This window comes from Corythoichthys intestinalis, chromosome 8 (genome assembly GCF_030265065.1).
Source record: "Corythoichthys intestinalis isolate RoL2023-P3 chromosome 8, ASM3026506v1, whole genome shotgun sequence".
Taxonomy (NCBI): domain Eukaryota; kingdom Metazoa; phylum Chordata; class Actinopteri; order Syngnathiformes; family Syngnathidae; genus Corythoichthys; species Corythoichthys intestinalis.
In genome coordinates this window covers 37,331,490-37,359,466 of record NC_080402.1, presented here as the reverse complement: position 1 = coordinate 37,359,466, position 27,977 = coordinate 37,331,490, and the positions used below count along the sequence as shown (strand labels likewise).

The 27,977-nt window shown below is 38.9% G+C and overlaps 1 protein-coding gene across 10 annotated transcripts in view; it reads right to left on the bottom strand.

Moving 5' to 3' along the window:
- The window catches only part of ctnnd1 (catenin (cadherin-associated protein), delta 1), a 53,633-nt gene that overhangs the window by 8,810 nt on the left and 16,846 nt on the right, over window positions 1–27,977 (bottom strand). For 6 of the 10 annotated variants that reach the window (XM_057844178.1, XM_057844171.1, XM_057844177.1 and 3 more), the window contains exons 2-15: window positions 24,002–24,074; window positions 23,763–23,846; window positions 10,377–10,524; window positions 5,525–5,599; window positions 5,292–5,414; window positions 3,937–4,229; window positions 3,753–3,843; window positions 3,189–3,379; window positions 2,786–3,041; window positions 2,504–2,575; window positions 1,782–1,932; window positions 1,485–1,683; window positions 847–964; window positions 605–761 (exon numbers count right to left, since the gene is read on the bottom strand). In XM_057844178.1, the coding sequence (XP_057700161.1) occupies window positions 605–761; window positions 847–964; window positions 1,485–1,683; window positions 1,782–1,932; window positions 2,504–2,575; window positions 2,786–3,041; window positions 3,189–3,379; window positions 3,753–3,843; window positions 3,937–4,229; window positions 5,292–5,414; window positions 5,525–5,599; window positions 10,377–10,517 (1,867 nt within the window). In that variant the 5' untranslated portion in view covers window positions 10,518–10,524; window positions 23,763–23,846; window positions 24,002–24,074. The other 4 variants (XM_057844172.1, XM_057844180.1, XM_057844173.1 and 1 more) reach the window with 4 other exon arrangements.

Below are 27,977 nucleotides of genomic sequence, written 5' to 3'. Positions count from 1 at the left end.
AGGAAGTCTGGGAGAGAGAACAAGGTGTTGAAATAAGGAAATGTGGGACGACATTTGGGATATTTCCAAATGCAATTATAGATTTTTCATATAGCACATGTTGCTCCCAAAAGTCTCTCTAAATATAGAAATTGGTGATCTCACTCACTGCCATTGGTCCTGTATAAAAATAAATACTAGAATGATACCCTGTTTGAAATACAGAAAATTTTGATAAAGCAGCTTGATATTAACCCGGTTTTCAGTCCTCTTCTTCTTCTGTGTCTTTTAAATGATTGTGTTAAGGTTAAGACCTGAAAAGACTGTATAATGGTCTCTATTTAGGCCCGCAAAAATAATATCCATACATTATCCATGATCCAGTGCATAAGGCCCCCTGATGTGTTTGAACGAACACGGAAACCTTTTCCTGACTACATTGATGAGCGTTGCTGCTATTCAAATGGGAACATTTGTATAAAAACGGTATGATGTACCAGTTTACTGTTCTCAGCTTGTTTTTGTTGTTGTATGTTATTGTTGTTTTGCATTAATTTGTATTGTGATGTCCTGTCTTTTGTAAAAAAATTTTTTTTTTTTTTTTAAATTTCTCGCTAAAACATACCTTTACTCTTGCGCGAGCTGAAACAGCCACCCTTCTGGCTAGACGAGGCTGGGCCCTGGTTGACAGGTGCAGCTTCTTGGTACCGCTCACACCCAGGGATTTCACGATGCACATGATAGGATAGGTTCCTCAGCAGACACACACTGTTCTCTATAAGCTGTATGAAGATGCAAAATTTTTGCAAATATATATTTTTTAAAAATAGACACGTAAAAAATTGCTTTATCTTCAAAATACTGTACCTTATTGTCAACATCTTTACAATCAATCTGGGACTGAACGATGTACATGAGCGAATCCACCAATCCTGTGCACTCTCTCAGCTTCCGCCTTGCTTCACTTCTCTCTGAACTCACATTTCTGTGTGTGGTAGAAAGTTGAAAAAAGCAGGAATAAACATGTAAAACTAAACAAAGGCAACATGAAGTAGGTCAGGTCAGCAGATCAACTTAAAAGGTAAATTTAACTGACTACAAAACAAGTTTGTGGGACACAATGCCCAGGCACACCCAGAAATCCTTCTCAGTGAAATACAGCTCACTTTTCAACAGTGGGTATGATTCAGAACATCAAAATGTTCTGAACAAAATAAACCAGTCATAGCTGGAGTTCTTTTTATTCTGACAAAAAAAAAAAAAAAAGTAATGAAGCCTCTCCAAATTTGGGGCTTTTTCGGGAGGGAGGTCACCCTGTATAAGCCAAAGGGTTGGAAGCGCGGGGAAAAAGTAGCGACTTAATGCACTGAAATTAAGGTAATAAAATTCAAATAAATAGGTCATTAAAACTATAAAATCCTACTTCTGAGATTCACTAACATAAAAAACTGATTGTTTGGTCATCAAAGCTACCCTGATGATCTATACTGTATTCTCCATCATACCTCAGGCAACCCGCTGTGTTCGTGAGAGCTGTCTCCCACTCCAGGTGTCGAGGCTTACAGTTTTCCTCCCCTCCACCACCATTGCTCCCACGCCCCCAGCCCGAGCGAGGTACCATCACTTCATCGGAAAGGGCATGTAACGCGTGGTCCACAATCTCCATCTTTACAGAGTCGTGAGATGACAGGTTCCAGAGTGTCCCTGAAACATTTTGTATTTCAATACAGATTTTCGACAGAAATCAAAACTCCTCAAAAACTCACGATTACATTCAAATGTGCTGACCGTGTGCAGCTAACCTGTGATTAAGTCAGTAAGGTCCTGGTCATGGGTCTTCCTCAGAAGCCTAATTAAGGCAGGCACTCCATCACAGTTCTTGATGGCTATTTTGTTGTCTGGATCTTTGCCATATGAAATGTTCTTCAATGCTCCACAAGCTGCGTAGTGAACCTGTGACATACACAGTCTTCATCAGACACTAAATTGTTTAAGAACCGCATACTCCCTGCAGCTTTTACTTTACAACGCAAGATGTTAAAGAGGCAATCAACAGCTCCAATTATATTGCAATGTCTGTTGATACACAGCAGACCTTTGACATTAATCCATTTAATTATATTAGTGTGCATACTGTCGCATATTTAAACAAGGACAGTTCTTCTCCTAAATGGTGGAATTCAAGCAGTGCTGTGATTACACAACTCACATCAGCAATAGTTTGCCACAGCTTGAACTAAATAAAATTTGAAAGATCACAGAGTGCTTAGACAAACAATATTTGGAGGAAAAGCTGACCTACCAGAATTTACCACAACATCCAAAGGCTGTATTTAACCACTACAGCAAACATAGTCCTGTTCCCTATTCATTCAGTATTTATATTAGAATTTACGAGCATAATTGATATCAATAAACTGCTTCATGATTATATCACTAAAACAATTCCATTTGCCAATTCTTTACCTCAAATACAACAAATCATAATCACGGCTCCCAAGACAATAGCAGAAGCTAAACTGACCTCTTTGTTTGGGTTGTCAAGCATCGATACCAACGCTGGAATGCCTTTAAGACGTCGAACCTCTGACTTTACCTGCAAGTAAAACGCTTTACATAAGTGGCGTACATAGTAAATGTACAGTATCACGTTTAAGTAGGTAAGTGACAAGGAATAAGCCCCTAATCCAGTCTAGTCAAGGTTGAATAGATGCCACTCCACCATGAAAAAGTTTTAACTGATTTGAATTATAGTCTGTTCTACCCAAGTTGATTAAGAATGGATGATAGTAAATGCTTGTCTTACTTTGTCATTCTTATAAGTGAGATGCTGTAAGTATGCAGCAGCATTGCTTCTGACTGGATCCAGCCGGTAGTTGAGCATGGCAACAACCTCTGGCAACTCTGGTTGACGCCAGCCACCTGGGCCTGGGCCTTTCCTTAGAGTGCTGTCCAAAGATGCCATACTTCCTCTTTCACCATGTGCCATAGGGGGACCTCCTCCCCAATAGTACATATCTCCTGGACCACTCATATCACCATCTAGAGTGCCATCGTAACTCCTGGGGGAGCACAGAGCCGATAGATAAGCATACAAAAACCAAATAAAGGATGACAATACTGCTGCACACACTCTTGGGAATGAAAACAGACAAGAAACATGAACATTAAATTATTCTATAAAGATCTGCATGATGTGTACAACTCACCCAGTCCTGCGTGGTGGGCCTTGGGGAAAACCATGGTGGTTGCGGGGCACAGTGCTGTAGTGCATTGGATGTCCCATTCCATAGTCAGGCTCATCATAGCCCATGCTTCGCCGATCATCCTCCAGTCCATACGGATCTGGGACGAACCTTGGGATTGAGGATAACTCCACTGCACTTCCCATTCGTCCAACCTAAAAACACAGGAATTTGAAAAATGAAAGAAACTTAAAAGCTGCATTTGATTTTTAACCTTGTCCTAAACCTGTCAATTGAAGTCAGTTACAGACAATGATCATTTTGTGATTTACAGGGATCATCAATTAAAATGGTTAAACAGAGTAAGAATAGTTCAAATAAAGATTATACCGCTTTAAAGGCATAGATGTAAAATAGTGAGAATGTGTATTTGTACCTGGAGCAGTGTAAAGTAATAAAACTTGTAGTAGTAACTCATTTCTCATTTGTGGTAAACCTACTGCACATTTTAATAGAACAATTTGGTTCTGTTCAAATTCATTTTCAATTTAAAAAGAACAAATTAAGATTTAAAACTGATCATCTAACCTGTGGTTGAGCAGCATAAGGGTCTAGCTGTCCTCTACTGGGTGCTCTGTAGCTTGGATCCAGAGTTCGATAACCATCTGGATGGACTGGTCTAGGCAGACAATTGAGAAATGTAAAATTAAAAAAATACAACAGAATCAAGTCAAAAGTAAATGATGATCGTTACAGACAGTCGGTGTGCTACCTATAGCGATCGTCCATGCGAGCACCCCTGTTGAGGCTTGCATATGTTTCTGACGGAGGACCAACACGGTAATCGTCATAACCAGCCGGAGGTCCATATTGGTAGTTACGAGGCACAGTTTTGGTAGGGTATTCCATGGGTACACCTACTCCAGGTGCCTGCCTGTACCCCCGGTCCACGGGTGGGATGTACGCTCCCATACCAGTCACTGAGCCCCCACCATCCAAGGAAAGTGTGTCGGATACTGAGGGAATAACTGTGCGCGTCGTGGTGGTTTTAACCACTTTTTTTACCTAAAGAAAAAGACGCAGGGTGGGGTACAAGAAATGAATTTCTGTTTCTGATATACTGTATAACAAAAATCCTGATAAGTTGGGACACGGTGTGACGGAAAATAAAATTTCAAAATCTTTTTCAGCCAACAATACAGTATATTTGAAAGGTGTGAGATGTGGCGCACAAGGATGAATGCTCGTGAGGAAAGACAGAAACTTAAGGAGGCAGCTTGCCGGCTTTAATATCGTACAGATCCGTTGTTTGGCAGCATTTTGGGTGAGCTGGTATGCTATCCCCACTCATACATATTAAACAAAGACTGTCTTTACGGATACGTACAACAAAGTCCATCTATATTTTGCTGCTGACTTGGCTGCTACGAATAACCTCGCTTTGACAACAGACAGGTTAAGACCGTGGGTCACAGAGAGCTAACTCATGGTTACATGATAAACAATGAGTGGCATGTTAAGAGCGCTGTACTTCAATCTCGTCCTGTTTATGAAAGCCGATTGTCATTTGCTGGTGTTGTGCAGTAATGAGCAGACGTGACTTCTCTGGCGTTTGTCAACTTTTTTTAATGCCCGACAACACTCGCGCGCCCACACAGTGGATATAATCAAATAGAAACCTAGACGCGCTACGTTAGATCCCATGCCATTGGCTGCGTGAGCCCAGAGTGATCATAGTAGTCCATATACTACATCGATTAAAGACACCATGACTGAATGGAAGTTAAGCAGGCCAAATCAATCCATACCAGTGACTATCGATAATGCTGCTAAATATTTTAAATTCAGTACATGACTCAGATGGACTCGGACCACAAAGAATTTCTCATGTTTTAAACATACCTGCTGAGAGAGTAATAGCAATCAACAGTGTGCCCCACCTCACTTTACAAACAGTGAAGATTGTTCTCAGCACTTTTATACATTTCTTCAGATCAGTAAGAAGTAAGCAAATTTGGACAAATTAGAGTGTTTACACTATACATAGGTGTAAAATTACCCTAATACTTCCAAAGCATCATGCTACACCACATGTTCCCTGAGCGCGAACATCTGTCCATTTCTTACCGTTGTTTCTGTGCGTTTTGTTGTGCCATCATCGTTGGTCTCCACAGAAACCATTGGGTTGGATTCCTGGGGCTCTTCCACCGTGTAGGTCTCTTGCACCACCTGACCAGGCTCCATCCTGAACTGCACAAATACATTCAAGGGTTTAAAAAGTCACCCACCAGGTGCTTTTCCAGTTCCCTTTGTTAATAATTCAATAGTTTAATTAGTGAAAGTTTTTAAACGTTCCTTACATGATGTGTCCCGTTGACGTAACCCTCGTTAAGTGTCAGCCTCTCTATGTCCGCATCACAAGGAAGACGGCCGTTCTATGAGAAGGAGAAAATATATCTAAAGCTTGTTAAAAAATTAACATGTATAAATCACAAATATTCTAAGCACTGGCGAGGACTTGGAGCTACAAGCGTACAGTGTGATGTTTAGAAATGTCCTTCAATGGACACAAATGTTTTTTTTCTTCTTCAATTTAAGGAAGGCGGCACGGTGGCCGAGTGGTTAGCACGTCTGCCTCACAGTTCTGAGATCAAGGGTTCAATCCCGGGCTTCGGCCTTCCTGTGTGGAGTTTGCATGTTCTCCCCGTGCCTGCGTGGGTTTCCTCCGGGAACTCCGGTTTCCTCCCACATCCCAAAAACATGCATGGTAGGCTGATTGAACACTCTAAATTGTCCGTAGGTATGAGTGTGTGCGTGAATGATTGTATGTCTCCTTGTGCCCTGCGATTGACTGGCAACCAGTTCAGGGTTTCCCCTGCCTACTGCCCGTAGTTAGCTGGGATAGGCTCCAGCACCTCCGCGACCCTCGTGAGGAAAAGCGGCATGGAAAATGAATGAATTTAAGGAACAGTTCTTCAAATATTTGCTTCATTAAAAACATTTGGGTCAAATGTTCTTTTTCATATTTAAAAAAAAAAAAAAAAAAAAAAAAAGGGGGATTCAGATGTTATATTTTGCGTGTCCAGCTGAACAAGTAAGGTTTAAAATTAAAAAAAAAAAAAGATTCAAAACAATAATAGGTAATTGGACAATTTGGGGGTAAAACTGTTTAATTGATTAATCGATTATCAAATAGTTGGTGATTAATTTGATAATAGAATAGACAATCATGGAAGCCCTGATGACGTCATATCAGTAAAAGATTTTTTATGCTATAATATTTTGAACGTGATAACTGTGTACAATGAGAAAGGATAGGGTTAAAGCATTCCTTAAAATGGGTAAGAAAGGTCACATACAAAGCCAGACCTGTAAAATGATGGTTTAGTGATAAGACATTTCTCTAGTTTCGAATAACAAAAATTGAGGTGTCATATTTCAGGCATAGCATTTTAAAACCTTGAAAAACGCAAAATATTCATTTAAAAAGTGACACATGGATATCAGACATATTTACTATTTTGTACAAAACAGTTGGGCAGATGAGTGGGAACATATCAGTAACAGTGTGACAGAGAACTGCTGAAGCCTTTGGGGAATGTAAACAAAAAGAACTGAGATAAGAACCAGCAACAAGTTACATTTGCCTTGCCCTCAAACACTACATTACTTCTAGTCCAACTTTTAAACTACCAGTTTATTGCAACAGTTTGAAAGTACTGTTTATTTACATTTAAGAAAAACTAATCACACAGAGAGATCCCAGTTGTTGTTGTTTTTTTTTTTTTTTCCAACCAATCAGAACTTGTGTACTTATTTGTTTCATCTTCATCCATATTACGTAATAACTGAAACTATTAATGAAGTACTAAAATATTGAAGACATGATAGTGTGAAGAAAACCTTGAGCACAGGGGTCAGATCTCAGTTTTAAAGGCAGGCAAGTTGTCAAGTTGATTAAGAGTATGTGAATTTGTAAACATAAAATTCTGTTGGAAAGCTCAAAATCTGAACATGGACTTAGACATGCGAGGTATGAGATTCTGACGATAGGATAACCTTAAGCCAAAATATCACGGTTTCATGGTATTGCAATTATAACTCTAAAATATGTTACTTTGAGATATCTGGGTTAAAGAAAAATCAATTGAATACGATTTTTATTTTTCAAAACATATTAGCAAATTGGAACGTAAGTGCAAAGTTAAAATAAATATAAAAAATATTCTAAATTAAAATAAATGCAGTCCATTAGGTTAACGTAAACCCACAGCTTAACATTATTATCCTCAGAACAGAAATGACTCAATTATTTTCCATAAAAAGCACATGTGTATGACTCGTATCATGTTTACATTATACACACACACACACTCTCTCAACACGGTCAGATGCAAGAGAAAAAAAATACATGTTTTACCACCGCTAGACACACTAAATACGCTGGAGTTAACGCTCATAGCTGGTGGGAAACGTTCATTATAGTGTTTACTAACCTTTAATTTTATATAAATGCAAAATCATATTGAAGGTATTGCCTCACCAGCAGCCACCCGCAAACATGTTTTACATGTCTGTCCTCCTCTAAGCCACGGCCATCTGTAACTTTTATGGAGCCGAAGTATTCCCATACCAGCGATTTCGTTTTCTTCGATGGGGGGAAAATTTCAGGATTTTCACCTCCTCCAGCCATCATATAGCACAGCTGACTCACTGACACTGAGCAACAACCAGTGGGGGAGGGTTGAGCCTTGCAGCTGCAAGCTCGGGATTTCTCCCTGCATTTATGGTACATAAAAATAGCTAATACCTTAGGGACCGTATGACAGAATTTTTTTTTGCGGTTTTCTAAACCGTGACATTTTCATACCACGGTATACCTTGAAACCAGTTATCGGCACATGCCTAAACATGGTTTTCCCAAGAATTGTCACATTATGGCTCAGTCCTTTTATCCTCAAACCAGGGAAGTGACTAGAATTTAGGATTGGTTGATATGACAAAAACTACCACAATGTAATTTTGTCTTATAATGTCCGATCTTGATTATAATTTTTTTTTTTTTTTTTTTATCTTTTTTATATATAGAGTATTTATTGAGTACAAATAATTTTTTGTGGATTTTTTATTTTAGGATGGTGGGTGATACCCCCATTTTTTACTGGGATTATTTAATCTGTTAAAGGAGAGTGTTGTGAACAAACAAAAATGAAAATATGAAAAAGTAGGGCAAGGCAATTCTTTGATCACAGTGCTAAAAAAAAAAAAAAAAATTTCAAATAAAAATTTGGATAACATGGTGATCAGACTTAGCAGAAACGTATATAACGACCAATAAAAGTCAACATTTTTCCTGCTGTATTTCCATTTTTTTCTTCAAATTGTTAAAGTGACAACTGAACATTGTTCTAAATCCACAGTAGCAAGCAGTGGAATAGATGTCAGCCATGACTCACCATTATCCTCTGAAGATAAGGCTATTTTGTCAAGAGAGGTTAGTCAGTTGTGTTATGGAATGAAAATAGGAGAGACCTGAAACACGAATGGCTGATAGGATGTGTGACCAAAAAAGGTAATATTCAGCAGAGGCTCGAAATTGATCTGGTAAGGAGGACTTTACTCAGTCTGCAGTGCTATATGTATACCAAATTTAGGACAAAATATCGTTTGTCGGTATATCACAATATAAAACATCACGATATGCATCAAGTTTGTAAAGAATGGATCGCGACATAATTGCACTGCCACGTGATTTGAGAAGCATCATCACAAGTACTTTAGTCCAGGGGTTCCCAACCTATTCCACTAAGGCACACTGTGGGTGCAGGATTTCATTCTTACCAAACAAGATGACAACACTTTTTCCCCAATCTGGTGTTTTACAAGTGCAATCAGTTGATTGCAGTCAGGTGTGGCTTGTTTTAGCAGAAGCCTCATTGGTTCAACTGTCTCTGCTGGATCGGCTGGAACAAAAACCAGGACCCACAGTGTGCCTTGAGGACTGGGTTGAAAACCCCTGCTTTAGTCAAATTGCATTACTGATTCAGCAACCTAACCATTAGTGTCCACCAGCCATTTTGTGGCAGTCATGAGGATGGATCAGAATAACATGCCCCCGCTTACTTCTCAAGGATAGACAAGAAATAGGTAAATAAATCAAACGTCATTAAAACTCACACTCGTTTCAAAACGAAATCAAAATTATCTCAAAACAACAAACTAAACAGCATAACTAGCAATTACTGAAACAAGTGAACAGTAATTGAAGAAATAATTAGCACAAAACATGGACTTTAACTCATTTATATCCTCAGTGCCACACTGCATGCTTAGAGGAATTAGGCATGTGTTGAAATATTATGGGACAACAAGTATTGGCAGCAGAGGTTGTCAGTCTCTCTCATGGGAAGTGAGAGATGGCCAGATGAAGCTTTTTCATGGTGGTTCATTGCTCTCAAGTGGTCTTGAAGCCTAGGTGGCCAAAGGTGTTGAAAATTATACAACTATTTGTATTGTAAAAATATTAATGTGCTTGTGTTGCTATATGAACAAAATGCGTAGTGCTATAAAGGATCATTTTTATTCAGAAATACTTTTCCATAGTGTTTGGCTTTACACGGTTTCTTTTTTTGTTTGTTTTTTAGGGGTGGTATCTCACAAACTCCAGATAACATTCTTTCACAGTCCGAAATCCACAAAATATGAGATGACAGGCGATCACCATTGCGTTTTGTGCCCGCTTTATACTGAAGTCTATACTGCATTGTGAAGTGAAACAAAAATAAATGTCTTAGTTAAATGGTACTTTTTCATTTTTAACATTTTTCCACAGCGAATTGTGACCCTGGCATTTTGAGGTGCATCGTATCATGCCATCCCTAATGTATATACATGCGTAAATACTGATTACTCACTATTTGAGACGTTTTTTGCTAAAATGTATTAAGTCCTGGCATTAGTTCACATATGCTCACTGACACTATTGAGTCCCCCTGTATCTATTGTGCAGTGCAAAATTCCCATCCTGAAATGGGGCACTCTAACAGATGTGACCTTTATCTCGTCTTTTCTTACATATCCAAGTTAAAGCTCCAATAAACAAAATAAATCATGAGGTAAAATTAAACATGACAATAGAGACACTTTGCTCATATTAGGAGACGACAAGATACCTGGGGGCTTTGGAAAGGAGCTAGGAATATACAATGTTACCTGCATGTTGGGAAGAGGGCGGGGCAAAGTGCCGGCGCACGACCTCCGCTCCTCCTCCAGAGCTCGGCTCAGCATCTCAAACTGCCTCTCCTGCTCCCGCACAGAGGCCAGCAGGGAGGCCGTACTCGCACACTGCTCCATTCACACACTAAAGAGCAAAGCAGAAGAAAGGAAAGGACAGGGTCAACACCAAAAAGCGAGAGGAATTTAACCAACACCAGAAATCAAAGAACCAAATCACCCAGATAGACAGGGGAAAAGGCAGGTGGCACAGATTCCATGAACAACTGAAAATGTGCCTACTGAAGTACTGATAAAATTAATCTTAAGAGCAAGTTAAACAGTATGAATTAACACAGTAATGAGGATCAATAGGAAGGAATTCAAAATAGTGGTTAATTGCATGGAAAATGAAAGAAGCTTGCAACAAGAGCTTTAGTGAATCACAACACAAGAACATTTGATGGCTTAGCATCAAACAGGAGAATTGGAGCAAGTTTAGTCACCATGCTCTTCTGTTCAGAGAGTTAACAGAAATGGATGTCGTGTGAAGTGAGATGGTACAGAACATTTTAAAACAGCAGCATGTGCAGCTTGTTAGCACTTCTTCATTCCAAGGATGCAGTAAAAGTGTGAAGGAGCAAAGGTGTTGGCAACACATCCTCAGTTAGCAAAGAAAAAAGATCTTGCACCATCCTAACGTCATATTTAAAAGGCAGGTGGTTAAAGAGTCATATTTCATAATTCATAATTCAAGCACAAGATAAAAAAAAAAAAAAAGACACTTGTGCCAAATGTTCAGTAGATGTGGAGGTTGGTACTAAGCAACTGACACAGAGGTTATATTTAAAATGTGACAATTATGCAAATACCCCACAAAAATGTGCATTATTGAATACGACGAACATTCAATCATGTATTCTTGACTGATGAAAAGCACTATTTAAAATGATCTCATTTGTGTATTCATTAATATCTGATGAGCAACAAATCTTACTTGTGTGGTCACTTATATCATTTATACCATATCATCCATATGCATACGCATTAAATTGAGTATAGCTGTATAGTATGGAGCGAGAACAATCTTATAATGAACACACACATTTCCGATGCACACACACACACATCAGACACGAAACACACATACACAATTTGGGATTTTTAAACACATCTGATACGAAATCCAGACACACATTCATCAAATGTGTATTTTGAATTATCTTACGCGCATTTATAATACGCTTTTAAGTTAAAATCTGCGCTCGCGAGTGTGTTGATCTTTGGAAGATTCATTTCACGCAGCCGAGAAACACACATGTATTTTTTTTCTAACCTGAGTCCATCTGCAGCTAATCTTCTCAATCTGCCTCCTTTAAAGCCAATCACACGGGCTAAGGTATTGTATAACGTCACTGCTGTGCGCCCTTAACAGGAGAAATTCCGTCTCGCAGCAAGCCATTGTCTGAACTGCTGCCGCAGCCAAGGGATGGGAATCAAGAACCGGTTCCTATTAAGAGCCGGTTCCGTGCGTTTCAATTCCATGGAATCATTTGGCAGTTTATCTAACGATTTTCTTAGATTCCAAGCAGCACGAATTACGTCACAATTACGACATGTAATTTACGTCATGTAATTTACGCACGTTGCACACGCTCAATTCAGCAAGTAAGACCACGTGATTATTCAAAGAGTGACCTCTCACCAAGTATAATCTGGAGAACCGTTGCTGCGTGATTTTGAATTGATTTTCACAGGCCATGTCATTATTCATGAGACTACTTAAAGAAATTGTGATTTTTCCAAAAAAGTCTATGAATGGGTCTATCGTATTCCTCGTCGAATACTCTATAAGAAAAATATAACATATATGCATCTAAAATAGTGCTACAAGATTTTATTAGCAATTTTAATACTCATTTCAGTCAGTAGTCCACCAGTGTTTTTTTCAGAATAATTTGAATATGGTGGGTCGTAGGGCAAATCTGACTACTGATTTCACACAAAATATATACCTCCGCCTCTGATGGTGGTATTTTTGTGTTGCTAGTGGATGGTCCAGATTACTTCCCCGAAATGCACCTGATGACTACAGCCAATCAGTGTATTTTCGCCCGTAATTTGAGATCTAATTGGTCCCAAACCACTTTTATTCGACTCAGTATCATAAGGCCTTTCCATAGAGTACCCAAACTATGCCTAGGAAGTTAACAAATCCAAGTTAAAGGAGGATTGTGCCAAAATTCCTCTTATATTGTATGAGATCCAACCGTCCGTATGTAATTACACCAACCTAATTGTAAACTTGTTAATATTTGGGACAACAAAATAGATACTCTGCCCCTGCTGTGTGGACTAGCTGAACACTTTCTCTGTGTGCAGGCTTTCTCCACCCCATCTGAGAGGGTGTTCTCCACTGCTGGAGACACCATAAGTCCAGAAAGATCACATATCCTACCTGAAAAAGCAGACATGCTTATTTTTCTGCAAATGAATTGGTAATTTTGCAAATTTTCACTGTTCTGTTGTATTTGACAGTTTTTATCTTTTCTTATTACTATTTTTGAGTGCTATCAGCTCATATGTCCTTTTAAAAAAAGACATTTTTTAAAATTTCTGTTAGAAAAACATTTCAGTAAAATGTTACACATTCTTGTCTATTTGCCACAGTTACATATTGCCACATATAATATTCGAGGCTTTGGGCCTCTTTTGACCTCGTTGTGAGTTTGGAAGGTTGTGACTTCCGATTAACCCTTTAACACCTAAGCCTATTTTGGCCGAATTTGCATGCATTTGATGTTGCCTTTATATTTCAAAGAAGAAATTGATTACAATGGCCAAGTTGGGTCCCTTTTTTTCAGGACACTTTGAACTTCATGTACAAACTGTTGTTTTCTTCACTGACCAATTATAATCTACATTTTGGACCCAAAAATACAAAAAAAAATCCCAAAATCTTTTTTCAAAATTTGTAATGTTGATGTCCCATTGACAACCAAACATGCTCGACCAACCGTTTTGAAGCTTGATAATATTTATTCAACTTGTTCGGATAAACATTCAATTGAAAAAAAAATAAGATTTAATAGTTTTATGTATGACAATTTAACACAAACAGCAGGTATGGTCATAGGCGTTTTTGGCCTTTACACATACTATGGTCAAAACAGGTTATATACAGTGCAAAATAGTGAGAGAAAAAAAATTATATATATCATCTAACGCAAAAAGGGTTTGGAGGATATCTCTTTGTGAAGTTAGGTGTTGTACCCATCACCTTATCAAAAGTATATACGTACATGCAATCAAGCTTCTCGAGCACACATCTACTTAAAAATTGAAAAGATTATAGTGAAGAAAAAAAATATATAACATTAAAAAAAAAGTATTTTAAAAAATCTTGACAAGTAGTTTAGTTCAATTCAAATTTTTCAGGCATGTGACCCAATAAAGTTTTTTTTGTGCACTCAATAAAGCTTCTTCTTGAACAGGTCACCGAGCTGAGTCACACACAACGTCACACAGCCTACTCTTTTGCCGTTTGCGCGCTGCTGTCACTTCTACTCGCCGAGACCCCGACTCATCCAAAGAAAACAACAACAAATACAGCTCATCTTCTTCCTTAAGTTAATGAAATAATGCATTAGCTTGCGCCAAATGTAGTTTTAGACTCATTCTGCACGTTTCAAAGTCGCTCGCTCAAACCAACCGCACAACACCGGCCGTTGCTTGCTTCGCATGCCTCCCTTTCATTAGTTAGCGCCTCGCTCGGAAATTTATTTTAAAAAATGATCACATTCGGTTCGTCCTTCTTGACAACACAACGGCTCTTGGGATATGTAGTCTTTTGTGCTGCTTTCGGTTTTGAAAAAGGACAAGAAATGATGGAAATATGGAGATAGATACATGGTCCATGCAGCGTTTTAATGCATACTTATGAGTGCAATAAAACTATAAAACTCAAATGACATTATCTCCCGTTTTTCTTGGTCGATTGACTTCAAATAAAACTGGTGTTGACATCAACTTCCGCACTTTCAAATGAGACCAACCAGCGGCACAAGGGTGACGTAATTACAGCATGACAAAGCTTCAAAGACGATATGCATAAACGCGTCGCTACCGACACGTTCTGTGTTAAAGGGTTAAAGAAACTAGATGCCAATCAAAATGTTTGTTCTTCTTTTTCCCCCAAATTAGAGTCGATCAAGAATCGAATCGTTAAGCAATATCAATAATGGAATCGGATTCGTAAAAATCCTATCAATTCCCATCCATACCGCAGCCTATTCTAGAATGGTCCATAGTATGGAGCTAGAACAGGCATAGTTAAGCCTGTTGCGATATGCAATAAGTCAATTTATCACATGGTAAATAAAAATGAGGGTGGTAATTTTACTAGCTGCGATTTATCGTCACGTGCATCGCGACAGGACTAAGCATAGTCTGGAGCTAGAATAGGGTGCCAGAGACATTGCAGCTGACCATTTTCTGATGGCAACTTCTGCTCAAGCTGTCGCTCGCCAACAGCCAGCTGTTTTGCTCTCGCCAATCCCCGACAAGAGCGATGCATTTCCTCGCATTTATGCAAAGCCACGCTGGCATTGTAAATGATTTCTGTAGACATGGGAAACATCTAAACAAAGTATCATCCACATTGTAACAAGGTATGGTAACATGTACACATTTGGCACTCAGCGTTGCATGGTTAGAACACATTCAGGGGACACGCCTACAGCGTCTACCGATTTTTCCACATTTAGAAACCTTATTATTAAATATACTTAGCGATTTTTTTCATGAATTTAACTTTGGCAGGCTTGTTAACAACACTTTTTTCCCGAGCAATTCATTAATGTTGACTTCTACTGGAGTGTCCCTTTAGAGTCTAGAACAAGAGGTTAAAGTTGAAACCTTTTAGCGATGACAACCAATGGACACTTTGAAATATGTGTAAGAAGTAGAAATACTTTCTGACATTGTGATTAGCTCACTGTGCAAATAAACTCAACACAAGGCAACAATGAACTTCCAGTACCCAGAAATACAGGCAGAGTTTGGTATTTGAGAGAGAAAATAGACCAAAATCCCTGCTGCATAAGACTGGATGAATGTTAAAGACTACATTCATGCCCACACATGAAGCTTTTCACTTCCAACCAAATTTGGTTCACATGGGTGTGAGTAAACAGGTTTAAAGTAGATAAAACATCCTTCACATTCACACTCACTAATAAGAGAATAAAGGAGATCTCGTCTTTCTCTACATGTTTAAAATGGAAGAAAAATAACGTTTAGAAAATGTGGATCATTACAAAAACAGTTCAAATGTAGCAGAAACTGTCACTGGAATTTTATATACTGTGCCTATTGTAATCTGAGGTGGTGTGAATGAAGACATGCTTACTTTCTGCTTATTTCTCTTGGGTACTTCTACATTGCCACCCATTTGAGGGATAAGACCAAACCACACAAAAACAGACATGCACACCCCCTATTGTCATACATTCCACAGTAAGATTGAGCGTGTCATATCCTGTCTCAGATGTTGAAATCTGACCTAATAGGGGTGTCGTTCCCTTCTTCCATTATGGCTACCCTAACACCTCTTTCATTATTATTATTTTTTTTTTTTTGTTAAGATTCTTCAATTTCTCTGATCCACAGTACAGTGACAAGAAGGAAAAATAGCCCAATCGCAAAAAAGCTTAAAATTGAAGGAATTTAAGGGGATGTGCCAGCACAATTTTATGACAAAAAGCAACAAAGAAATTATTGTTATAAAACTTGACTGCAGCTGCTGTCAGTTGTGACACTGAGCCAAACCATTCAAGTCCTAGCATGACCTATCACATATGTCTACTATTCTGACCTTTAGTTTTTCACATAGAAGAGAGCTGCCTTTTAAAGTGCCTGTGACACGAAAAAGCATGTTTATTTCATAATAAACGCGGTATTTTATGCTCCTGAATGATATGGACCGCTTGGATGTGTGTGGAAGCGATCGCTATATTTATTTAGTTTTTTTAATCCCGCGCCAGGAAAATGAGTGACTTCCGGCTTCGGTCTTGCATTAAGGACGAGGGCGCTGTGACGTGTACGGTAGAAGACGTCCTCTTCACGCTACAGTGTACTGTTGTGTATGACGACGAAGGATTCAGCTGATTTTGCGGATTAATACGTTTATTTTTCGCATCACGCCAGCCAAACGGCTGCGGAAAAATCATTCTGTATGAGGGAGAGGCATATGCGCCTTTTTGGAGTTTCAAAAGGTTCCCATTCACCGTGGATATTTACTGTGGGACCATTGGACTTATGATGGAGTGAGTAAACATCTTGTTTTGTATAATGTCAAATACGAATACAGCGATTACAAAGTAAACACTACAAACTTCCTTTAAATGAAGGACCACTTACGTTTGATCATTGATAGGCATGTAAAAAGCTCTCCTAATGCATTAGCAGCAGCACGTTAGCTGCGTTAGCTCCAGCCACCCTCCTCCGGGGAACGAACTGTAAATTGTTCTCCGCCGGGCGGTTTGCCGATTCGCTAGGACATTCGACAACCGGGTCGTCATGTCAAATAATCCAGGATAGCTATGTGTGATTTTCCGCTTTGAAGACTTTGAAACATCACTCGGTTCGGGTTAGCATGTCGGCTAGCTGTCACGCCTTCTGGTTTGTTTACATTCTCCGAAGCCGGGGAAGGGAAATGACATATGTCCGATTTAGGTGTCATAAAATATCGTTCGGGAGGTGCGACAGTAAAGGTGAAGTCGACAGTTTTGACCATTATGGAGTAATTTTGCCATGTCGTCCTGAATAAATGCATTTTTATTATTTCAAATTCCATTCAGCACAAGACTGTTATTTGTCATGACCATGCCATTTATTTAGCAATTGGGGAAAATACTTGGATAAAAAGAGTATCCTGTAAAAATATTGAAGTAAAGAGACAGAAACAATGACATTTTGCCGCTCTCTTCGTCGCGTTTTCCTCGTTGTGAATAGTTCCCCCTCAACGGGCTGACTGGTCCTTCTCAAGCCATTTATATAGCTATTGGGGAAAAATACTTGGGTAAAAAGAATATCCTGTAAAAATATTGGAGTAGAGAGACTGAAACAATGACATTTTGCGGCTTTCTTCGTCGCGTTTTCCTCGTTCTGAATAATTTCCCCTCAATGGGCTGAATAGTAAAATCGATGAGCCAAGTCTACCGCTGACGTCATCCACCTGTTGGGGACGCTAAAGCCCTATAATGGTAGGCGTGGCTAACCGGCAGATTAAAAGACTAATTTCTCGTCATTTGTGCTTTGCTAAATTGTTGTATATAGTCGAATCGTCTCAAAATATGATTCTAATTCACATAATAATGACATTTTAGACTTTTTCTCTCGTGTCATATGCTCTTTAAGCTTGAGTGCTACAAACATCTATACGTCTGTAACTTTCCATATCATACCACTCAGAATTTTGTTGTAGTGCATCCGTAAGGGTTTTGAATGGCTTTAGCCACTGAAAATGCAGTATTGTACACTAAGGCTAATGGCTTCTGCTAGCAGTACAATGCAAATCCACTGAGTCGACCATACACAAAATCCACAAAGATAGCAGCACAGATGTCTATTGCACACTGGAACAATTGTAAGTGACAGAACAAGTTTAAAATTTTCAACAAACTGTCGCATACTCTTGATTTTTATAAATCAATTCACTAATCCTGACAACGAAGGGACATGGACACTGCACGTACACAGCAGAGGTCAAGCTAACATGAAATGCTGTAGCGGCTTGGCCAAATGCACTGCTGACACAGCTTCATTTGAATTGTCATACAGAGATTTGGCCTCAGTGCATTTCATGTGTTGGCGTTGGCACACAGCCAACCACTACTGCATTTACCATCCCTGCTTCAACCAATGATCTCCCACCCCACCCTGTGGTCAACAGTATGGTGGTGGCATAGTGCCCACATGCAAATACGCCTACCCATATTTTACAAAGACAGACATCAAGGAACTCCACAAGGAGGATGGTAGTTCAATGTCATTGCAGAAAATGGCAAAATAGTCAGTGCCATGTTATCGATTATCACTTGTTCTTCTAAACACCATAGAAAAAGTGTATTATGATTTTCAAGTGACAATAACATACACATCGACATGAGCATGTCAATATGAGAACCACTCACCAATGAAGACTATTTTTGCAAGCAGAAAGTACATGTATAAATCTCATCACAATCAAGTAATACCATATCCAAACAAGCCAAAATACAAAATGCCAATAAGTATTCCAGGTAGAGTGGTAACAATTAACAAATACTCTTACATTCAAATAATCAATCAGAAAGATTGCCCAATTAAGATGGTCTAAATCCTCAAAATATCAACCTCCAAACTATAGATGTTGGAATCCGATCATGTAAATTAAATTAAGGCCCCGTGACGTCATTTTAAGAGGATTGAAATCAGGGGAAAAAGATAGGCATTCCGAGTCCAATATTAGTTTTGTATTCATTTATTACATTTCAGTTAAGGTAAACTGTAAACCTAGAATTTCACAACATAAATTACAGATACTGTGCTTTAAAATATAAATCACAGTTGACATTTTGTTCACAAAAACCAACTGGCCTAATTATAATAAACTGCATAGCACATGATAATTGGTATCCTTTCATATAACCGCGTTTTTAAAGCAACACTAAGTACTGTAACTTTTCAACCTTTATAAAATATTTTCATAAAATTTGTGATAAAATGTCAACTGACCACTACCGGTAGTTGAATGACACCTCTTTTATATCTTGAGGGGTCTGTATCACCGGCACTAATTAACTTTGAGGAGGGTGGCAGGAACTCTGCCACACAAAAAAAAAAACCTACATATGTGCTGATTGCTTTACGACATACGTCACTTCCCCCTTTCCCCATTCATTATAAAGACGGAAGCTGATGTCAACGCTTTCGCGCAAATACTGCAAAGATGGCAGAGCAAAATGAAACAAAAAGTTTTGTCTGAGGAGGACAAAAAGGGGTTCCAGAATATACAAACGAAACATTGGCCCGGCTTTCACTCGCTGGTGTGACACGACCCCCCCCCCCCCAACCGAACTCCTTAGTGTTCGGGTGGGGTCGGGGGGTTAGCCACACTGTTGCTTACCATCATATGCTCTTCTTTAGCCACAACTGAATTAATTACCTTATTACTATCCATCCCTCACACAGCCACTGGAAACAGAAATGTTGTTTAATCCATCTGCAGGCGATCGGGAGATTTGATTTTTGATTGATTGATGATTTTACGACACTGTGCGGGTGTGCGCTGGTCCTCATGGGAAACTCAGTCTTCCTTAAGGCATAGCACTACCGCATTTGTCCACCGGCATCGCTAAAATCGACCAGAACTGAAAACCTACCAAGTGTTGCTTTAACTCTGAAAACAATATCGATATACAAAAGCGACATACAGTATACTTATATAGGCCAAGGAATTATATTCAGAGGAAGCTGAAAAAGAACTGATTGGCAATTCCCTACTGTCAATATATGATTTTTTTTCCCCAGTCCTCCAAGAAAGCAGACTCACTTAGCTTTGTGTTCAATCAAATTAAAACATTTAAAAACAACTGGTGAGACTATGGAAAGGGGTTTTGTGACATTCCTGAAATATTACAGCTCAAACTATTTCCATCTGATTTATTAAAAAATAAATAAATAACTATCAAATTAAGCCCTATCTGAAAATACTGTCTCTATGGCTCTGAGGACAGTGGCCACTTCACACAGTGACCTCGCATTACAGGGAGAGTGAGTGATCCCTTTGTTTGAGATGTGTGCTTTAATTTGTCTGATAAAACTGCGATAGTGCCTTATCCAATTCAATTCTCTTATCAATGCAAGCATTTATCCTTGACAGTGACCCACTAGAAAAACAATCGCACCAAAGAAAGTAGCCACAAGGACGAGTCAGAGAAGAGCAAAAGAATCACTCCTCAGTGGTGTTTTACAGCATAAATAAGAAAACGGAATCACATTAGGGTAGATAAAGATACATTTTCATCGCAGTTGTACAATTCTTTCACCTGTTAAAAATGAGCAACTTCATGATGGCAACAAAACCTATCTACATTTCTTCTCTCATAACCCAAAGAAAACAACTGTGTTAGAATTTCTATGAATAAAACATATAGCAACTGTCTACTTGGCCAATAAATGTGTAAGCTAGTCCATTTGTTATTTTATCAATCGCACTGAAAGAGCAGAACACCAGCAAATTGGAAATTATAGGTTAACTCCATGAACACATTTTTTTTAAAAAATAGTAAAAGTTCAATTAAAACACAATTTATGCCACTTAAACTTTATCAAAAAGAAACTCTTGAAATGTTTCATTTTTGGAAAAGCGGTATCTAAACATTGTAAACCAAAAAAAGGTTATATACCAAAGCACAGTGATTTGATTTACATGATGTATTTCAAAAAATCTCAAGAACCACCAAAGAATATAGTGAAACAACAAGCTCTTCATTTTCAGTCAAATAGAAGACTATCTTAAGAGAAATGTAAACAGTGCTTGTCAGAAATTTTAAATTATACAACGACCAAATATTAAATAGGAACACAGACGGTCATGGATGCAACTCTACCAAAATGTTTAGAGATACTTAAGATTTTTGTGTAACCATTCACTGAGAAAATGTGTTGCAACAAATGAAAACCATAAAACAACAAAATTCAGAAGAAACTAGTTTCTCATGCGAAAAAAAATTACATATTCAAAACAGCCAACGTTCGAGATTCTCTTATCAGCAGTTTGAAAAAGGGCAGTGCACCAGTGTTGTTTTCGTCAACGATGACTATAACGAAAATATTTCGTCGACGAACAATTTTTTCATGACAATGACGAGATGATAACGAGCTAAAAACGTGTCTTGGGGGACTAAAACATGACAACACGAATGGCAGTTTTCGTCTGATGAGACTAAAACGAAACGAAAATGCCACATGTTTCCGTCACATGTTGACAATGACTGACATTTTATGTGTAGTTAGCCTACATCGTAGCAGTGTCTGGTTGTGTCACTCATGCGATGTGCTGCGCCCCCCCCCCCAACTGACCCACTAGTGTCCTCTCCAGTCTCCCCATTGCTTGTTTTGAGACACGGTAAGATTTGTCTTCTTATCTTGGCAAGAGAGAATATGCAATGTTGTTTCAGCCTTTAAAAGTCTGTGCTGAGTGATCTTCACACACCAAATGTATCTCATAGCATTAGCATAGCATCCACGTTCGTGTTAGCATTGGGCTATTTCTAACCGCGAGCGTCCTTTTAAACTCTCGGACAACTTTTTTTTTTTTTTTTAATTTTTTTTTTACACATACCGTTTCGTGGTGTCCAGGTGGGTATAATTAATTGTAAATAATGTACCGTTTTCCTGCTGAGTGTATATTCTCACGTGATAGATTTGTAGATGCTACAATATGCGCTCGTCTGTCAAACTTCATTCGAATAGTTGGAAACCTTTTTATATTTATTTATTTTTGGAGTGAAACTTTTAATTTTACAGACGAAAATATTGAGTAAACGTCGACTAAAACTAAACAAAGACAAACACATTTTGAAATGACTAAAATATCACTAAGACTAATAAGTCTTATCGTTCAAAAGACTAAGACTAAGACTAAAATTAAAATGGCTGCCAAAAACAAAACTGCAAATCAAGAAACCTTTGCAACTTTTTAGCTCAGTTTTCAAAATGCACTTAACTAGAGCGATACTCATCACGTTTTCCTCCTACTTGGAGAGCAAAATGACGTGATCGCTAGTCAAATAAAACCACACATTGCAACCTTTGGACGAGAGACCGGAAGGGAGATAACCTAGGACACCAGACAGAGGAGGAGGAGTGACAAAGAAAAACGCCAGCTTGAGCGGGAGACACACCCATGGCTTGCTATGAAAGGCCGTCATTACCGAGGCTCACAAATGATAGCCCTGCCTAAAAAATCAGACTGAGCAGCAGATTTCAGTCTTTGGAGACTACTTAAATGAGAATGAATTCTTGAGTATAGAAAACCCCTGTATGTAAATGAAACAGTGTGGACGTATCTGAACAAAGGGCTTGTTCATACCTGTCCCCGATCTCTGACAGCTCTGTTCCAGCAGGTAAAAACAGTCGAACCTGTAGGCTATTGGGTAACATACGGGGCATGTCCATACCTCACTGAGCAAAACTAACCAAGCAACTTGATTCCTGTGCTTACTGTATGCTCTACATTGATTTGAAGCATGTCAGCATTACCCCGCCATTTATGCACTCAGTACCAAGTTGGATCAAATCCCTTCTGATCCCAATGTAAGTTGAGAAGGTGCGAGCCTCTGCAAAAGGACACTGAATAATGAATAGAAACATGCTTGTTATCTTGCCCCACCCCACGCGTTCAGACCAACACAACAGGTTCTCTTGCTTTTGTCGCAACCACTCCTGCTCTACCTGGCTGGCACACACCTTGAACGATAACATTTGAAACTTTGAAGTTCAACTTTAAACGTGCGCCAAACCGCGGTGATTCTTTCGGGATCAAGTCACCATGGCGTTCTCTCCAGTAATAGGCAAACGAAACTGGACTTTGACCATTAACTTCACAGTCATTGACTATGTGAACTGGGCGCTCACTTCCGTATCCCTCTACTGTCACTCACAATCCTGGCTTATTATCTACTCAAATGGGCACTGTAGTCTGAAAAATGTGCCGTTTATTAATTTCGCACACCTAAAAAAATTGCAGATTAAAGGGTGTGATTTTCAAATACAGTTACAGTTGCCACTAAGCACTACGGAAATTAATATTCGTTGTACCATTGCTATTACAAGTTCTAATTAAAAACAAATTGATACCCCCATGTTCGTTACGTAACACCGCTTCAGCGGGGGGGAAATTGGATTTGGTAGTAGTCGACAGTAGCTCACTAAACTTCCACGTTACGGTCGCTTTAGCTGCTGTAGCTTAGCATGCTAAGAGTACAGTTCAAGCAAAAAACGTCACGAAATAAGAAGACGTTTTTCTTTCCCAGTAGGCCTTGCAGACACAGATTACACAAATAAAGATCACTACCGTTTGCTGGAAGTCTTAGGCTTGTTTTTTTTTTTAAGTCCAAGTCTTGGCGATGTGGTTTCAGGCCTAGCCTAGCCTAATGCACTTACGCACAGTCCAACATCGACCCGCAGCCTCGGGAACAAGTGAGCTCGCACAGTGCGCAGAAAATACGCATAAAGGAAAGGGGGGGAATGCGGTCACGCAACAGCACCGAAAATCCAGCAAATAAAGTAACCACCACAAATGCGAACGCTTAAAATCACAGCAGAGAAATCACCCACCTATACAATTTCTTCTGTGCCAGGGTTGTTGTTCACTTGACTGGGCTGTGGGCTGAGGGCTGACGGTTCTTCCTCCTCTTGCTGCTGGGGAGAGCAGGAGGCGGGGGTGAGGGGTGAGCGCCCAGAGGGAAGCGACACTGATTTATTTTGGAAGAATATGCATTACAATTTGTGTGAACTTATAAATAATTTACTTAATACATGCATTCGTGAAATAGGTTCATTAAAAAAATCATTACTTGCAGACGGCTTTTCGTTCACATTTTAATTGCCTCGCTGAAAGTGTTCCAATACTGTCCTCGTGTGGCACCCCTGGGGAAAAAAAAGTATGTCAAAATTATTATAGAAATACTGTAGTTTGTCCACATCAGTTTACCTGTCACGCAGGTTAAAAAAACAGGGCCACCTTTTTTTTTTTTTTTTTTTTTTTTAAAGCGGACAGATGTTTAAAATAGGCCTACATATGAGAACAAATGGCGGAAAACACTCAGGTGACTTGAAGTCCGCTCTGAAGCCCCCAATTTGGCCAAATTACAAAATTGTCCGATATGCACGTGTGATACATCATTGCAAAGCTTAAAATCTCAAAATCTCTCTAAAAAAATTTTCTCAAAATCTCAAAATCTCTCTAAAAAAATTTTCTGGGGGAAGAAATTTTTTGAACAGGAGGGCGTTTTAAAAAAATAAATAAATAGCAAAACCCTAACTAGAGGTGAGAGCATGAGAGAGCATAATTAAAGACACCATGATTTTAATGAGATATTATCGCATACTTACCTTGTTTTAATCCAAAAACTCCATGTAGCACCAAGTGTCAACACACAGCTGTGAATGGCCACAGTCAGATTTTTGGGGGATTTTATGGGTGAAACATGGTAATATAACAATTAAGGGTCGCGATGCAGAAATCGCAGACATCAAGTAGTGGTGGACATTTTCCTTTTTCATATATTTACCCTTTTAAACGTATTTTTCTTATTCAATTTTTCTTTGTTTGGATCAATTATTCATCATCTAACATATCGACAGTTACAAAAAATACAATTAAGTGATAGGTATGAGGTAGATATCCGTGACCTTTTTACAGAAACTATTTTTTCCATTGTGACGTAATTTGTTTAAAAGTTTAAAATATGAATAATTTTTTAAAGTCTTTTTTTTTTTTTTTTAACGAAATATTAGACATCAATTAATTAACTTCTCTATGGCTGGGTTGACACAAAAGTGGTTGCATGACGTCTGTAAAGGGGGGTTTTCAGGGTAAAACGGACAAATTAAAAATAGTTCGGGGGCTTAATGCGCCATGAATCTGCTATGGCAGCATATAGACATATTGTTCTATCAAACACAACAGTTCTTTTGACTTAAAATACAGCAGTTTATTTTAAAGAGGAGTGCAAGAGTAGAAACTGCTTTTTCAGTCTTGTCTGTGTTTTCCGCCATATATTGAAAACTGTACATAAAATCAGTAATTCTCAAATTTTGATGTTGTGTACGATTTGCATTTCTCACCATGCTGAATTAGAAAGAGTATTTTCTATTGTATATATTGAAAACTGTACATAAAATCAGTAATTCTCACATTTTGATATTGTGTACAATTGGCATTTCCCAAAATGCCCTCGTGGGATTTCACCATTCCAAAACAAAAAAACCATGCATTGTGTGTTATTTGAATACTCAAAATTGTTCTATACAAGGGCGTAGGTTTGCATAGGGACGGTAGGGACATAACACTAGCAACTTTTCAGGATGCTGAAATTGTCCCCACCAAATTTTTAGCAACCATATTTGCATTACATAATGACTTCAGATACATAAGTAATTTAGATTGTCTCCCCATATGTTATAAGGATAGAATCAACCCTACTATTATTAAGTGAATTACAGTACTTTCATTATATTCAGACTTACATTGACCCTTTTTCACTTGCTGAATGTTTTCCCCCTCAAATGCATATTTGATTGGCTGATGACTTGAACCCCTCCCCCCCACACACACACACACACGCATTCACAGCACCGACAGAAATACAACATGCTACCTCCTCCGCCCCCTTTGAAGACGACGGATATTAGAATTTTTTTCCCGCCAGCAGCAGCCACTGTAAGTAATGTAAAAAGACGTCAATGTCGTTGACGTGGGGAATACACCACTAATTTTGCTAGTGAAAGTTCGACCTGCATCAGAGTTAAAATTCAAAAGCCATAAAATATTACATTATATTTCTTTATAATATTTATATAATATAAATATATACAGTGCCTTGCAAAAGTATTCGGCCCCCTTGAACCTTGCAACCTTTCGCCACATTTCAGGCTTCAAACATAAAGATATAAAATTTAATTTTTTTGTCAAGAATCAACAACAAGTGGGACACAATCGTGAAGTGGAACAAAATTTATTGGATAATTTAAACTTTTTTAACAAATAAAAAACTGAAAAGTGGGGCGTGCAATATTATTCGGCCCCCTCGCGTTAATACTTTGTAGCGCCACCTTTTGCTCCAATTACAGCTGCAAGTCACTTGGGGTATGTTTCTATCAGTTTTGCACATCGAGAGACTGACATTCTTGCCCATTCTTCCTTGCAAAACAGCTCGAGCTCAGTGAGGTTGGATGGAGAGTGTTTGTGAACAGTAGTCTTCAGCTCTTTCCACAGATTCTCGATTGGATTCAGGTCTGGACTTTGACTTGGCCATTCTAACACCTGGGTACGTTTATTTTTGAACCATTCTATTGTAGATTTGGATTTATGTTTTGGATCATTGTCCTGTTGGAAGATAAATCTCCGTCCCAGTCTCAGGTCTTGTGCAGATACCAACAGGTTTTCTTCCAGAATGTTCCTGTATTTGGCTGCATCCATCTTCCCGTCAATTTGAACCATCTTCCCTGTCCCTGCTGAAGAAAAGCAGGCCCAAACCATGATGCTGCCACCACCATGTTTGACAGTGGGGATGGTGTGTTCAGGGTGATGAGCTGTGTTGCTTTTACGCCAAACATATCATTTTGCATTGTGGCCAAAAAGTTCAATTTTGGTTTCATCTGACCAGAGCACCTTCTTCCACATGTTTGGTGTGTCTCCCAGGTGGCTTGTGGCAAACTTTAAACGAGACTTTTTATGGATATCTTTGAGAAATGGCTTTCTTCTTGCCACTCTTCCATAAAGGCCAGATTTGTGCAGTGTACGACTGATTGTTGTCCTGTGGACAGACTCTCCCACCTCAGCTGTAGATCTCTGCAGTTCATCCAGAGTGATCATGGGCCTCTTGGCTGCATCTCTGATCAGTTTTCTCCTTGTTTGAGAAGAAAGTTTGGAAGGACGGCCGGGTCTTGGTAGATTTGCAGTGGTCTGATGCTCCTTCCATTTCAATATGATGGCTTGCACAGTGCTCCTTGAGATGTTTAAAGCTTGGGAAATCTTTTTGTATCCAAATCCGGCTTTAAACTTCTCCACAACAGTATCTCGGACCTGCCTGGTGTGTTCCTTGGTTTTCATAATGCTCTCTGCACTTTAAACAGAACCCTGAGGCTATCACAGAGCAGGTGCATTTATACGGAGACTTGATTACACACAGGTGGATTCTATTTATCATCATCGGTCATTTAGGACAACATTGGATCATTCAGAGATCCTCACTGAACTTCTGGAGTGAGTTTGCTGCACCGAAAGTAAAGGGGCCGAATAATATTGCACGCCCCACTTTTCAGTTTTTTATTTGTTAAAAAAGTTTAAATTATCCAATAAATGTTGTTCCACTTCACGATTGTGTCCCACTTGTTGTTGATTCTTGACAAAAAAATTAAATTTCATATCTTTATGTTTGAAGCCTGAAATGTGGCGAAAGGTTGCAAGATTCAAGGGGGCCGAATACTTTTGCAAGGCACTGTATATGGGACATTCCTGTAACGAGTCACATGACGTGACTGTCAGCACTGCTGTAATGAGTCACATGACATTTTGGAGGGAAAATGATAAGGAGTACTCAATTTGGACATTTAGGGATGTATGTAGTTTCCATGTGGTGTACTCACTTTTGTTGCCAGGGGTTTAGATATTAATGGCTATATTTTGAGTTATTTTGAGTGGAAAATAAATGAACTTTATTATATAAGCTGCACACAGACTACTTTTCATTGTGTCAAAGTGTCATTTTGTCAGTGTTGTCCCATGAAAAGGTATACTTAAATATCTGTAGAAATGCGAGGGGTGTA